We start from the raw sequence: 13,543 nt of genomic DNA on the forward strand, positions 1-13,543 counted from the left end.
AGGCAGACACAGGACTGTGAGTTAGAGGCCAGCTTGGTTTACTGATCGAGTTCCAGGACAGGCTCCAAAACTACAGAGAAACCCTGTCTCAAAACAAAACAAAAAAAGCAAGCAAAAAAAGAATACAAAATAATACCGAGCCTTTGAAGACACTCTGACAATCCAAGGAAACTAAAAGTTCTGGTGGTTTCGTGCTCAAGGAAACTATAAGGTCCAGTGAGAAAAGAAAATAGGAACCAGACATGCCTTGTGAACCAAATGAAACTTGCTTTTTTACGTCCTGGGTTCCATTTCTGCCACAAGGATACTGAATCTGCCTAATGCCTTTCTATGAGTAAATGCCATTGATGCTGAGATCGAATAGTGTATTAAAGATGAAGGCACCCTATGGGAGGAGGTGGAAATTTTTAATTAATAAATAAATAAATGCCGGGCGGTGGTGGCGCACGCCTTTAATCCCAGCACTTGGGAGGCTGAGGCAGGCGGATCTCTGTGAGTTCGAGACCAGTCTGGTCTACTAGAGCTAGCTCCAGGACAGGCTCCAAAACCACAGAGAACCCCTGTCTCGAAAAACCAAATTAATTAATTAATTAATTAATTAAATAAGATGAAGGCCCTGTATGCGTAAATTCCTGCCCTGTCTTAGGCATCGCTTTTTATCGAACTTTCCATTTTCATGTGTAAAAATAAAATTTGTTTAAGAATTGCAGAGAAAAGAAGTGAAGAGACAGGCTGGGATTCAAACTTTTGTCCGCTGCATTCCAAAACCCTTGGACCTTTTCTCCATTATGCCACTACTTGAAAAGGAAAAAAAAACTCTTGAGAGCTTGAAGTCTTCTCTAAGCCAAAGGAATGATTGCTAGTTGAGGCGCCCCCTGGTGGTCCGTCCATCTTTTCTCCTACGGAAGTAATCTCCCTCAAGGCTCCTTTAAAGCCTAAACCCGCCCCGTTCGCGGCGCGTGAATATCGGAGTCTGATTGGAGGGGCGGTGGCTGGAGGCGGGACACTGGAGAGCGCATCGGTCCCTATTGGCTGGAGAAGGTCAGGGGACACTTCCGGGAATGTTTGCGCTCCCGCGTTCCACTCCGCAGCATCCGGGGGCAGCTAGCCCCCTGGCTCCCCCTGCGGGTGGCTTGGCGGTGTGCACGGTCCCGCCTGCCGGCTGGGTGGGTAGTGGGCTGTGGGTGGGGAGGGGATGGTCCGAGCTCTGGGTGTGGGATGAGGGTTCAGGAAGATCTACGGAGTCAGATTCTGGTCCCTGGCTCTGCACCGAGTTCCCTAGGAGTCTCCTTTAGCCTCCCTGCTTCGGAGCGTGAGACTAAAAGCATCCTGACCGAGGGAGGGCCAGCCTCTAAGCATCTTATCCAGAGATCTCTGAGTTCTGATCTTGAAGTACGAGGCCCCCAAGGAAGTTCGTTTCTCACCTCCTAGAAGGGTTAGAGAAGGACCAAGGCTGCCGGATCCCCGCCTGGTGTGGTGGGTAGGCCAAGGGGGAGCATGGGGCGAAGGCTCCAGACCTTGAGACTTCATCTCCCGTTTCCACTTCCAGCGGGGTGCCGCGGTTCGGGAAGCATGACGACCGAGACCTTCGTGAAGGATATCAAGCCCGGGCTCAAGAACCTGAACCTCATCTTCATTGTACTGGAGACAGGTGGCTTTGCATGCGCAGTGGACTCGGGGGGTGGGGGGCGCAAACGGGGAGGAGCATGGAGAGTGGGGGCACAGGGGACCACCGCCTGCGTTCTGAACTTGTTGCCTGCACTGGGAGGAGACTCCCCAAGGCCCTCTAATCCCTCAGACCTGCTGGCACAGGAGCTAGCTGCCCGTGGGAAGAGAGTAGCCAGAACTCTAGATAGCCTAATACCTCAAGAGCCACGCAGGCCTTTTCCACTCAGGGCTCTCTCCATGGTGCTGGACCCTCCTGTCTCACCCCACACCCACGCATAACCTCCTGCCCCAAGGAGGGATACGAGCTTTGCTTAGCGTCTACACTTTCACCTCACTCAAACAATACCCAGACTTCCGCTACCACCACACCACTTGTAGGACTTTAATTCGACCCATGTATTTCTTCCCTCAAAGGCCGAGTGACTAAGACCAAGGACGGGCACGAGGTTCGGACCTGTAAAGTAGCAGACAAAACGGGCAGCATCAATATCTCGGTGTGGGACGATGTGGGCAACCTAATCCAGCCTGGCGACATTATCCGACTCACCAAAGGGTAAGTCAAGGCTCCTAGCAGCAACAGCTGGAGGGTGTGGTTAAAAGTCGCTACGCTTTTCTCAAGACTGAATCCTGCTTGCCCCCACTCCACCCCACAGGTATGCTTCCGTTTTCAAGGGTTGCCTGACACTATACACCGGCCGTGGGGGCGATCTGCAGAAGATTGGCGAGTAAGTTCTGCCTTGGGAATTTGGGTAAGCACTAGCTGCTCCAGTCAGAAAGTTACGGTTTCCCAGAAGGCATCGCAGACAAGCCTGTGCAGGCCACACACCTCAGGGCCGGATTTGTCTGTGGCCCAAAAGATGGCTCCAAGGCTTTGGCTTCTTTCCTTGCAGATTCTGCATGGTTTATTCCGAAGTTCCTAATTTCAGTGAGCCCAGTCCAGAATATAACACTCAGCAGGCGCCCAACAAATCGGTGAGTCCCCGGTCTGGAGAAGAGGTGCAAATCAGCGTGGTGCTGAGGAGGGTCTGAGTGTGTGACCGACCGGCCTGTCAATCTGTGCTTTCAGGTGCAGAACGACAGTGGCCCTGCTGCCCCTCCAGCTACCACAGGACCCCCTGCTGCCTCTCCAGGTAAATAAGCTCATTTCTTTCTGCCCACCTGTCCCTTCTCTCAAGGCTACCGTCTACCACCTGGGTCTCCCTGTGCCTTCATTTGCATACCTCCTCAGTAGTGTTAAGATGTGGAGACCGGTCCCATCCACTGACAGAGCTACAGGGCTCTCTCCTTTTGTCACGAGTCAAAAATAAAAGGGAAATGCTTTCTCCACAGTTGCCAATGACTATTGAGAGCAAACAAGTTTATACGGACCATATTTAAAATATTCTTTTAATAAGTCCATATATACACACTCATATATATAAATATATGCAGTCATAAATTACTAAGTGATGGGACTATATTCGGAGAAAGAGTTACATACACACATCCCTTGATTGTGTGGCCTACTACATCCCTAAGCTATGTGGCATGACCTATGGTTTTCTTTTTAGTTTGTCATTTTCCTTCCTTTTTCTTTTTCTTTCTTTTAATACAAGGTAGGCCAGGCTGGCCCAAATTCACAAAGAATTCCCTGCTTAGGTCTCACTAAGGGATTAAAGGCATATGCTACAATTTTAAAAATCATTATATTGTTATTTAAGTTTTCATGAGCATAATCCCAGCACCAGGGAGATGAGACCAAAGAATTGTCACAAGTGTCTAGCAGTGGTGATGCACACCTTTAATCCCACACTTGGGAGGCAGAGGCAGGTGGGTCTCAGAGTTCAAGGCCTGCCTGGTCTACAGAATGAGTTCCAGGACAGCCAGAGCTACATAGAGAAACCCTATGTTGAAGAAACAAAACTAAACAAAAAACAAAAAGAACGGTAAATACTTACGCAGTAACATATGATCTCATGGTAACTGATTATAAGTGATATGATCCATAACTGTGTGCTGCGCCTTTTTAAGGCCCACCGCTCTTCAGGCTGCTTTAACCGCATCACTGCAAACACATCCTGTTGCCTTACGCTACAACTGCTCTGGCTGCAGTAGCAGTAGGCAATGGGAAGTTTTTGATCTGTTGTAGCCAGCCAGGTCACAGAGCTAGTACCAGGTCAGCCAGGACTACACGGAAAAGCCCTGTCTCGAAAAGAAAAAAAGTGATATTTTTAAATCTATTTTTACTTTATATTTATGTTTTGCCTACATGTATGTCTGTACCACATGCATGCAATGCCCAAGGAGGCCAGAAGAGGGTCATAGATCCCCTGAAACTAGAGTTACAAGTGGTTGTTAGCTGCAGTGTGGATGCTAGGAGCCAAACCTGGGTCAGCTGGAAAAGTAGCCAGTGCCTAAACCATCTGTGGCCGTCTTGCTCTGTCTGGCTGTTGCTGACTGAGACCGAAGGCTATGTATCCAATCACAAGCAAAGAGAATGAATTTGTGCTTTCATGTTGGAGTTCAGCTCTTAGAATGGGCCACCCAAGCCCCATCTCTTGTGAGTCACCAACAGGTGGGTCTCTGTGAATTCAAGGCCAGCCTGGTCTACTTAGCAAGTTCCAGGACAATCAGGGCTCAAACAAAAAAAAAAAGAACCACCCACAGTGGACTGAGTCTTCCCATGTGATTAAGTTAATTATAGTCCCTGGCAGACAGTCCCTCATTTGATATGTGACTGTATATATCACCTACTGGTTCTGGCTTTGTGGAGAACCTCCAATGATATAATACAAATCGATGCTATTTCATCAAACTATAAAAATTAGTATCTGCGGTGGCACATGCATTTAATCCCAGCACTCAGGAAACAGAGGCAGGTGGATCTCTGTGAGTTTGAGGCCAACATGGTCTACAAAGTGAGTTCCAGGACATCCAGGGCTGTTACACAGAGACACCCTGTCTCAAACACACACACAATCAGCATCTCTGTTTTCAGTTGATAATGACTTAAGGGCTAGAGAGATGGCTTGTTGGTTTAGAGCACTGGCTGCCCGTGTAGAGGGCCTGGTTTGCTTCCCAGCACTCTTTCATGGCAGCTCTAGTTCCAGGAGATCCAGCACAATTTTTGGCCTTATGTGTCCTGGTCAGCTAATGTGGGCACTCATGTGGACGTCAGAGGACAGCCTGTGGGTGTCAGTTCTCCTACTGTGTAGGTTCCGGGGACAGAACTCAAGCCGTCAGGTTTGGCAGCCTTATCTGCTGAGCCATCTTGCCAGCCTCATGACAGTATTGTAGTAGTGGCGATGGTGGCTGTTTTAAAATAGGTCTCATGTAGCCCAGGCTGACCTCCAACTGCTAGGTAAGGCCTAGAACTCCTAATCTCCCTGGTGTGTGTGTTGGGGGGTTGCAGGTAGGGGGCTCCATGCTCAGTGTCATGCTAGGGGTCAGCCCCAGTGATTTGTGATCGCCAGGCATCTTAGTTCCCCTCTGTTGTCGTAAGTTATCCTGCCAGCTAGCAGTGCAGAGGAGGAAGGACTTTCTAGTTCACAGTTCCAGGTTACATGTAGTCCATCAGTGAACAGAAAACAGAAACAGCTGGCCACATGATGTGCACAGTCAGGAGCAGAGAAATGGTGCTGCCCACAGTGGGCTGGGTCTTCCCACATCATTAATTACAATCTCTCATAGACATGCCCCCAGGCCAACCAACGCAGACGTCCTTCTTGCCTCTTGCCATCCTCCCAGGTGATTCTAGGCTGTCAAGTTGATATAAGAAACCATCACACATGCTGGGCGGTGGTGGCGCACACCTTTAATCCCAGCACTCGGGAGGCAGAGGCAGGCGGATCTTTGTGAGTTCAAAGCCAGCCTAGGGAAGGGCGGTGACGATATAGTAACTGGTGTTTCATCATCTCACATTTGTGATTCCATTTAAATATTTAAAATATAGAAGTGTTGGGATCAGCAAGATGGTTCAGGAGCTACTTGACATCAAGCCTGACAACCTGAGTTCAATCCCCAGCGATCCACATGGTAGACTTCTGAAAGTCGTATGCATGTACACACACACACACACGTACATGGGCGTACACACAGTAAATATGGAATATATGTGGGGGGACAGGAGGGATTTTCACTGAACAGAAACCTCAGCCCTTCTGCCCATGCTGCTCCATTTACAATCACCTTGGGCCTTAGGGCATTTTTCAGAGCCTTGAACCAAACAGCTAATTCCAGGTGTGATTCCCAAAGAACATATACCAGAGTTCATGTAGTGGCTCCCAAAACTACCAAAGGGTCCATTCGTATCTGTAGTCTGTTGCTTACTGCACTCTATTTATTCAGAACTGCCTGCCTAAGGGATGGTGCCACCCACAGTGGACGGGGTCTTCCCACAGCATTAATTACAGTCCCCTGTATACACACCCAACAATATAGACAGTCCCTCACTGACACTTCCCAGGAGACTCTAGGTTGTGTCAAGCTGACAGTTAAAATTATCAAGCCTTCCCTGTCATGATGGTCATGGACTTACCCGCTGAACTGGAAACCCCAATAAACTTTTATTTATAAAAAAAAAAAAATGAGGCTAGGGCCCCGTTCATACAACAGTCTTTTTATGCTTGGTCAGCACTCAGGCAGCTGTGCGTGACGACCTATCCACTCGCGGGGCGTGGAAGTAGGCCTTGAGGATGGGCTCTTACCTAAACTAATTCTGTGTTTCTTCTCCTACGACCAGCTTCTGAGAGCCAGAATGGGAATGGACTGAGCACCCCACCAGGCCCTGGTGGCGGCCCCCACCCCTCTCACACTCCCTCACATCCTCCCAGCACCCGAATCACTCGAAGCCAACCCAACCACACACCTTCTGGCCTTCCCGGCCCCTCCAGCAACCCTGTCAGCAATGGCAAAGAAACCCGCAGGAGCAGCAAGAGATAGCAAGAAATGAGCTCTCTCCTTCCACTACGACCACGACCCACGCGTCTCTGACAGAGAACAAGACAGTCTTCTACTGGGCTGCTGGCTTTGAGACTGGAGGGTGGAGTCGATTGTACTTCAGCCACTACGTTTCTCTGAGGGGTGCTGAGCAGTGGCCTTGTACACCTCAAGCTCATGCCTTCATTGTCCTGCTGATGCTGCCTGTCCCCTGGGATCCAGGGCCCTCTGCCTGCCCTCCTTCCTCTGGAAAAGACAGTCTGCTTTTTTGTGTGGGATATGAGGGTCTAACTGAAAACCCTCCTTCCTAATAAATGCACCCACTCTCTTCTGGACTCCTGTTTTTTGTTTTTTGTTTGTAGGAAAAGCAGTTAGTTAGCAAGTGTGCTCTTATGGAGTGTGGCGCCCAGGCAAGGCGGCCTTAGGCAAAGCAAGCCTGCCCCTTTAAGGTAGTGTCCCTCCCCTACCCCCTCCCTGCAGGTGACCCTTGTCCAGCCTTGCCTACCACAAGAAGGCTGGGTGCCCCTTCCTCTGGTGTCCTGTCTCCTGGCCTGCTGTCAGGTAATGCCAGCCTTAACCCCCTCCCCCGGCCAATCACTCTAATCAGACTTTGATCCCCTGATCTCAGGCCAGGTCAGATGTCAGAAGGGAGCCAGCCCTGTTCTGGTTTCTTTTCCTCAGCAGGGTTTCCCCTTTTTTGTTCATTGATTCCAGAGTCGTGAGTGCAGGCAGGTAGCACTTGCTGAATTGGGGAATTGCTGGGAGCGGTTTCTGCCCTGAGCGCATCTGCGATTGCTACTTACCTGCCTCTCCCCCACCCTCAGTTTAGGGGCACCTTGGTTTAACTTTCCAGGGAAGGAGGGGATGGGTTTGGAAACAGAGGAAGCTCAGTACCTCAGGTAAGGTACCTGGGGAGGGGTGTTTTCAGAAGGCTTGGTGGTACTGAATGGGCTATAAATATTTAAGAGGAAAAATCTGAGAACCCATGTTCCTAACCATGTGGCTTCCTTAGGGCAGGTGGTGGCCCCTCCCCAGTCAGGACGACTTTTGACCTCCTCATCCCAGAGACCAGTGAACCATTAACTCCTATATGAACCTTCCCACACTTGCCCCACCCCTAACTCCGCCCCAAAGCAGCTGGGAAGAGGGGACCTATCCATTTCAGCCCTGTGACAGGACTTCCATTGCATCTGAAGGCTGAACTCCTGACTCAGGAATCTCTTAAAGTCCACAGTGAGAACTTCCAGGGACCTGCGGTGACACCTCTCACACTGCCAGCAGGGGTGAGGCCCTGCGTATTGAGGGGGAATAGGGAAGTGGAGCCAAGTGAGAGGTGGGTCTGGGGGAATCTGAGATGTTGGTCGACTCTGGACCAGATGGAGGGAGAACCGGTCAGGAGGCTGCTGTAGAAGGCAGAGGAAGGGACAGGAAGCCTGAGCCTGCAGAGCCTGCTGCCGGTCCCAGCTGAAGCTGCATTAAGTGCATGCAACCATTCTCTCCAGCTGAGCTGAAGAGCAGTACTGACCTGACCCCACACCCTCCTCCTTGTTCTAGGACACAATCCTCAGCATGCTCAAAGGGAAATAGAAGTCAGAACCAGAGCCTCTAACCTGTACCCCAGTGATGGGGCCCCCCGTGCACCAGCTGTTGGCTGGCCTGTGCATGGGGGTAGTCTTGGGCTGGGTAGGAGGCTCAGCCCCCAGCCTGGGCCCAGCTGAACAGGAGCAGAACCACTACCTGGCCCAGCTGTTTGGCCTGTATGGCGAGAACGGGACGCTGACTGCAGGGGGCCTGGCCCGGCTTCTCCACAGCCTAGGGCTGGGCCGAGTTCAGGGGCTCCGCCTGGGACACCACGAGCCTCCAACTGGGCGGGCTGCACCCCCAAATGGCGACAATTTCACACACAGGTATTACTCTCTCTCCCAACCCCCAAAAGTCCCAGCTCCCCTCAGGGCTCTCGAATTGCCTATGGCTGGCTTCTTGACTCCTCAAGCGCCCAACTGCTCCATATCCTTGAAGGTCTTGCTAACCTTTTCATTCTCCCCTCCAGATCCTTAGGTCCATAAAGTCCTTGCTCTTGGTCTTAATACACACATCTCCAGGCTTCTCCACCCCAGGCCCACAGCTACCCATTCTAGGCTCTCCTGTAAATGACAGCTCTCAGACTTTCCTGGACTATGGCTGTCTCTCCTTCACTAAAGCTCTCAGGAGACTCTCAGAGCAGATGTCTGGGAATTTAGGGAACCTGACTCTCAATCCATCTAATCTAGACTACAGGAACCGGAGCTGAGTGTTCATGTCTGGGCAGGAATGCCTCTGAGTCCTTCAGGCTGGGGTGACCTGGAGGAGTCAAAAGCCCCTGACCTGCCCCACGAGCCAGGGCCCTCGGGCCTAGACCTCTTTCACAGGCTTCTGCTGCTGGACCATTCTTTGGCTGACCACCTGAATGAAGATGTAAGTGTGATGGCCGCTAGAGAGGGAGCAGGAGCCACGGGACGAGGTGGCCTCAAGTGTCTGCAGTCAGTAATTGTTAGGATACGTTATTCTAATAGTGAAAGATATCTCCTCTGACCAAATTGCCACTCTTAGCACACACACACAATCCAGAGAAGTATCTCAGGGTAGGTTGGTGATGTGGAGAGTCCCGGAGATGACAGCCCCGTCTATCTAGAAAAAGTCATTTTTCCCCTTGTTCCACATATACAAGAAGGCAAAGCTGTCAGAGCCTGACATCAGTTGTCACGCCCCATCAAAAGCAGCACCCGGCCTAGGCTGGATCAACGCATGACAGGGATGTTGACTAAAGATGTCGGGTTCCTTTCCCTTAGAGGATTCTGGTGTGGCGGGCCCTAGTCTAGACACCAAAACAGCTCCATCACTAGAGCAAGGAAACTGCCAGAGCATGAGGGGGAAACGACAGCAGTACCCACCAGAAAACTGAGCAATTTATGTTGCCTACTAGGACTGAATCCTCACCAGCGACTAACAGACATTAGTTATTTAGTTCCCTTATCCACCCCCCGCTCCGTCTCTAATGCATGTGCCAGTGTGAGCCAAGGGGATCCTGAGAGGACTGGGAGTTCTTGGCTGTAGTTCACTGTGACTCCCTAACACACAGTCCTCCCTCAATCCCAGTGTCTGAATGGTTCCCAGCTGCTGGTCAACTTTGGCCTGAACCCTGTTGCTCCTCTGACCCCTCGTCAGTTTGCTCTGCTATGCCCAGCTCTGCTTTACCAGATTGACAGCCGTGTTTGCATCAAGACTGCAACTCCAGCACCTTCAGGAGATGTACTGTCTGGTCAGTGAGTGACCGAGTCCCTCGCTAAGAAAAGGGGCTCACTGGGGTCCACCCTCTCCTTGGTGTCTCTGCCCACATGGTGCCTCCGGGCCAGCCCAATTCTTCCTTCCCAGCTCTGTTCCACAGTGCCCTGGCGGCCCTGCTGCTCAGCCTCCCTGCTCCCCTCTCCCTGCTGCTGCTGAGGCTCCTGGGACCTCGTTTGCTGCAGCCTGTGCTAGGCTTCCTGGGGGCCCTGGCTGTGGGCACTCTTTGTGGAGATGCATTGCTACACCTGTTGCCTCATGTACGTGAAACTCCATCTTCATACCCTGACCCAGTGGCAGTTAGCTAACCTCCAGGGATCCCTAGCCATAGGACTCCCTCCCCAGGTCCTTTCTGTTAGCTCCCACATCCTAACTACCCCCCACCCCACCCCCCGACTTCAGCCACACCGCCTTCTACTGGGATATGAGTAAAGCTTGCTACCCCTTCACTGGGAGAAGGGGATGCTATGAGGTGGGGGTGGGGGTCCCAGGGTCTGCCCTGACCTACTTTCTGACAGGCACAAGGAGGGCAGCACACAGGACCTAATGAGCAACCAGAGGACCTGGGTCCGGGGCTGTCAGTGCTTGGTGGCCTCTTCCTGCTCTTCGTGCTAGAGAACGTGCTAGGACTGGCGCGCCACCGAGGGCTCAGGCCAGTGAGTGACACCTTTTCTACTCCTGCTAAACCCAGAGTCCTAGCGGAGCCAGGAGCGGGGCGACGTGCTCCTGGGCCTTGGCTTGCTTGGCCAAAACTGCATAGGACTTGTCCGCTACTGAGTGGGTACGGGTTTCTTAGCGTAGACCCAGGACTTCTGGCCAAATGGCGTTTTCTGTGGTTCATATCAACAGTCAACAGAGGGAAATGCCAGCCTGGGAAAGGGAGGAGGTCAAAAAGCATTCTCCAGGTGTTGGAGGTGGAACCAGGTGTTCATTTTCCCAGCTGCTGGCCCAGTTTCCCCTTAGCCCCTGGCTCTGCTGCCTCCTCCACCAGGAGGGATGCCCTCCCATTTCAGAGATGCTGCAGGCACAAAAAGGATCTTGGAGAATCGAACCTTGACCCAGAGGATGGCAGTGGGATGGTCCTTCGACCCCTACAGGCAGCTCCAGGTGACTAGAAGAAAACATGAGTACACTACCAGCCTGTGGTTCCCACTTGCAGTTAACTAACACGTGTCCCGGTCCTTCTTACTGCAGAGCCAGAGGTTCAGGGCCAGAGGGAGATCAGCCAATCCCCACCAGCTCCAGCCCCTCCTGGGCACCGAGGCCACAGTCATGAGCACCAGGGTGGCAGCGGCACCAACATTGCATGGATGGTTCTCCTGGGAGACGGCCTGCACAACCTCACGGATGGGCTTGCGTTAGGTGTGCGGTCACTGGAGCAGAGGGGGGAGAGGGTGCCAGGAAGGTGCGAGAGGTGAGGGAACCAGAGGGAGGGCAGACAGCAACTCCCGTCTTCAAGAACACCCTTGGATTCTGCCGTGCCAGGTGCTGCCTTCTCTGCCGGCTTCTCCAGCGGCCTCAGCACCACCCTGGCGGTCTTCTGCCACGAGCTGCCCCATGAACTGGGTAGGAATGGCAAGAGGGGGGCAGGTGGGGCAGAAAGGAGACCTCCGCAGAGTGGAGCTCAGAGGTAAACAGACACAAGTGAGGGGCAGCCCGACTCACCCTCCTCTCCTGTCCCCCAACAGGTGACTTTGCGATGCTGCTTCAGGCAGGGCTGTCCTTCCGGAGGCTGCTGCTGCTGAGCCTCGTTTCTGGAGCCCTGGGACTGGGGGGTGCAGCCCTCGGGGTGGGGCTCAGTTTGGGCCCTGTCCCCCTCACTCCCTGGGTGTTTGGGGTCACAGCTGGGGTCTTTCTCTACGTGGCCCTTGTGGATATGGTGAGACGTGGGATAGGACAGACAGTTCAAGGATAGTGGGTAGGTGGGAGTGGGGGAGAGAGGATGGCGCAGGGCCCCATCATTAGTATCCAAAGGTGGGAGCACAGGATGGGGCAGGCTTGGTGGCATACACCTTTAATCCCATTACTCACTCAGGAGGCAGCCTGTAGGCCAGCAAGGTTAAACAGTGAGCTCTTACCTCAGAAGTAAACAAGCATGTCACAGGTAAGAGCAGAGATCTGACAGTCTCCTTCCTTCCAGCTGCCAGCCCTGCTCCGGCCTCCTGAGCCCCGGCCTGTGCTCCACATCCTCCTGCAGGGGCTGGGTCTGCTGCTGGGGGGCAGCCTCATGCTTACTATAGCCCTGCTAGAGGAACAGCTACTGCCCGTGGTTCCTGATGGCTGATGGGGGCCAGTGGCAAAGGATCCAGATTGCCCTTCCTTCCCCCCAACCACAGGAACGGAGGCCGGACACAGGGCCAGTAGGAGCAATAGGATTTTAATAAACAGAACCCATCCCAAAGCCATGACTACGACAGTTGTACTTGCACCAAAACAGCATAGAAAACCAGGGTGTGGTGGGAGGGCTCAAAGCAGGTTGGGGGAGGACAAGAGTGGGGGCCTGGAGAATGTGGGGTGCATCAGTCTTCAGGGATAGCATTGTGCTTTAGCCCAGGTAGGAGGGGGAGGGGCAGGGCAAATGCACCAAGGTTCCCGTTTGTGTTTTTTCTGCTGCCCTCAGCACCCTGGGGTGCAGGTATCTGGGCTTTATTGCTGCCCACCAGCATTAAACACCCCTGACCCCAACACTAGCACCACAGGTGGATCTGGGATAGGGGGAAGGGCAGGAATGGGGAAATTGCTTAGAGAAAGATTCAACTAGAATCCAGTGAATTGTGCTCAGTTCTCTTTACTTCCTACAACCGAGTACATGGGTCACAGGTGGAGGGTGCGACAGGACAGGAACATGCCCCTCCGTGCCCCCAACACACCTGCACACAGGATGGTGGTGTCTGCAGCATCACAGGTCATGCAGGGCATGGGGAAGGGGAGGTTCACACACACATAGTTGCCCACAGTGGGTACCAGACAGAGAACACCCCTGAATATACACAGCTGTACATGGGGAACCCCAGGCCCCCACCCAACCCTCTCCCCTGTCTTGCTGTTCCCCAGCAGGGGAACTGTATTGCTTTGAGAGAGCCACCCTGGGGCTGCTCTGCCAGGCACCCTCCCCTCCCACCCACCCCTATTTTGGCACATCTGCAAGACACACGGCAGCGAGAGTAGGCACCCTCCCTCCCAGGCTTCTGTGGCTTGGAGTTGGGGAAGGGGGTAGGAGATACCACCCTCCATCTTTCCCCTAGCCCTTCCCAAGCCCCTGCCAGACCCACTCCAGCCAAACCCACCCACCCCGAAACACACACACACTCACACACACAGCTGAGCTATCCAGGAATACAAGTGAACAAGATTGTCCAGGATGGGAGCAGAGGCGGGAGGAAGGACTGGAAGCAGAGACCCCACCCTGGCATGGGTTAGACTGGCACAACAGCTACTTTAGTGCAACTGGAGGGGCGCCCAGAGCGAGGTGGGAACAAGAGGGCCCAGGGGGGGGTCCCCTCGTCACCCGCCACCCTCTGCCCTCCCAAATGCAGTGACAGTGTCCCCCTCACACCTACGTGGGCAACAGCAGCCTCAGAGTCAGTACCTTCAAGTAATTCAAAGAGCAGACCCGCCCCACCCCAACCCCTCCCAT

The 13,543-nt window shown here is 53.0% G+C and overlaps 2 protein-coding genes across 5 annotated transcripts; both read left to right on the plus strand.

Annotated features, from left to right (window-relative positions):
* Positions 1-1,059: 1,059 nt before the first annotated feature.
* Positions 1,060-6,914, plus strand: Nabp2 (nucleic acid binding protein 2). 3 transcript variants are annotated; one of them, XM_005371189.3, is made up of 7 exons: positions 1,060-1,166; positions 1,550-1,651; positions 2,083-2,221; positions 2,322-2,393; positions 2,559-2,640; positions 2,735-2,798; positions 6,389-6,914. In XM_005371189.3, the coding sequence occupies exons 2-7, from the start codon at positions 1,573-1,575 to the stop codon at positions 6,586-6,588; spliced, it is 636 nt and encodes a 211-aa protein (XP_005371246.1). In that variant the 5' UTR covers positions 1,060-1,166; positions 1,550-1,572; the 3' UTR covers positions 6,589-6,914. The 3 variants fall into 3 exon arrangements, with proteins under 3 accessions (XP_005371246.1, XP_013210617.1, XP_005371247.1); XM_013355163.2 differs by lacking the exon at positions 1,060-1,166 and adding an exon at positions 1,232-1,435; XM_005371190.3 differs by lacking the exon at positions 1,060-1,166 and adding an exon at positions 1,417-1,476.
* A 202-nt stretch (positions 6,915-7,116) lies between these two features.
* Slc39a5 (solute carrier family 39 member 5) lies at positions 7,117-13,021 on the plus strand. 2 transcript variants are annotated; one of them, XM_013355168.2, is made up of 11 exons: positions 7,117-7,146; positions 8,140-8,492; positions 8,856-9,039; positions 9,721-9,883; positions 9,997-10,166; positions 10,425-10,562; positions 10,920-11,013; positions 11,101-11,268; positions 11,392-11,472; positions 11,595-11,785; positions 12,047-13,021. In XM_013355168.2, the coding sequence occupies exons 2-11, from the start codon at positions 8,209-8,211 to the stop codon at positions 12,188-12,190; spliced, it is 1,617 nt and encodes a 538-aa protein (XP_013210622.1). In that variant the 5' UTR covers positions 7,117-7,146; positions 8,140-8,208; the 3' UTR covers positions 12,191-13,021. The 2 variants fall into 2 exon arrangements, with proteins under 2 accessions (XP_013210622.1, XP_005371249.1); XM_005371192.2 differs by lacking the exon at positions 7,117-7,146 and adding an exon at positions 7,746-7,868.
* Positions 13,022-13,543: the final 522 nt, after the last annotated feature.

This window comes from Microtus ochrogaster, unplaced genomic scaffold (genome assembly GCF_000317375.1).
Source record: "Microtus ochrogaster isolate Prairie Vole_2 unplaced genomic scaffold, MicOch1.0 UNK99, whole genome shotgun sequence".
Lineage (NCBI taxonomy): Eukaryota > Metazoa > Chordata > Mammalia > Rodentia > Cricetidae > Microtus > Microtus ochrogaster.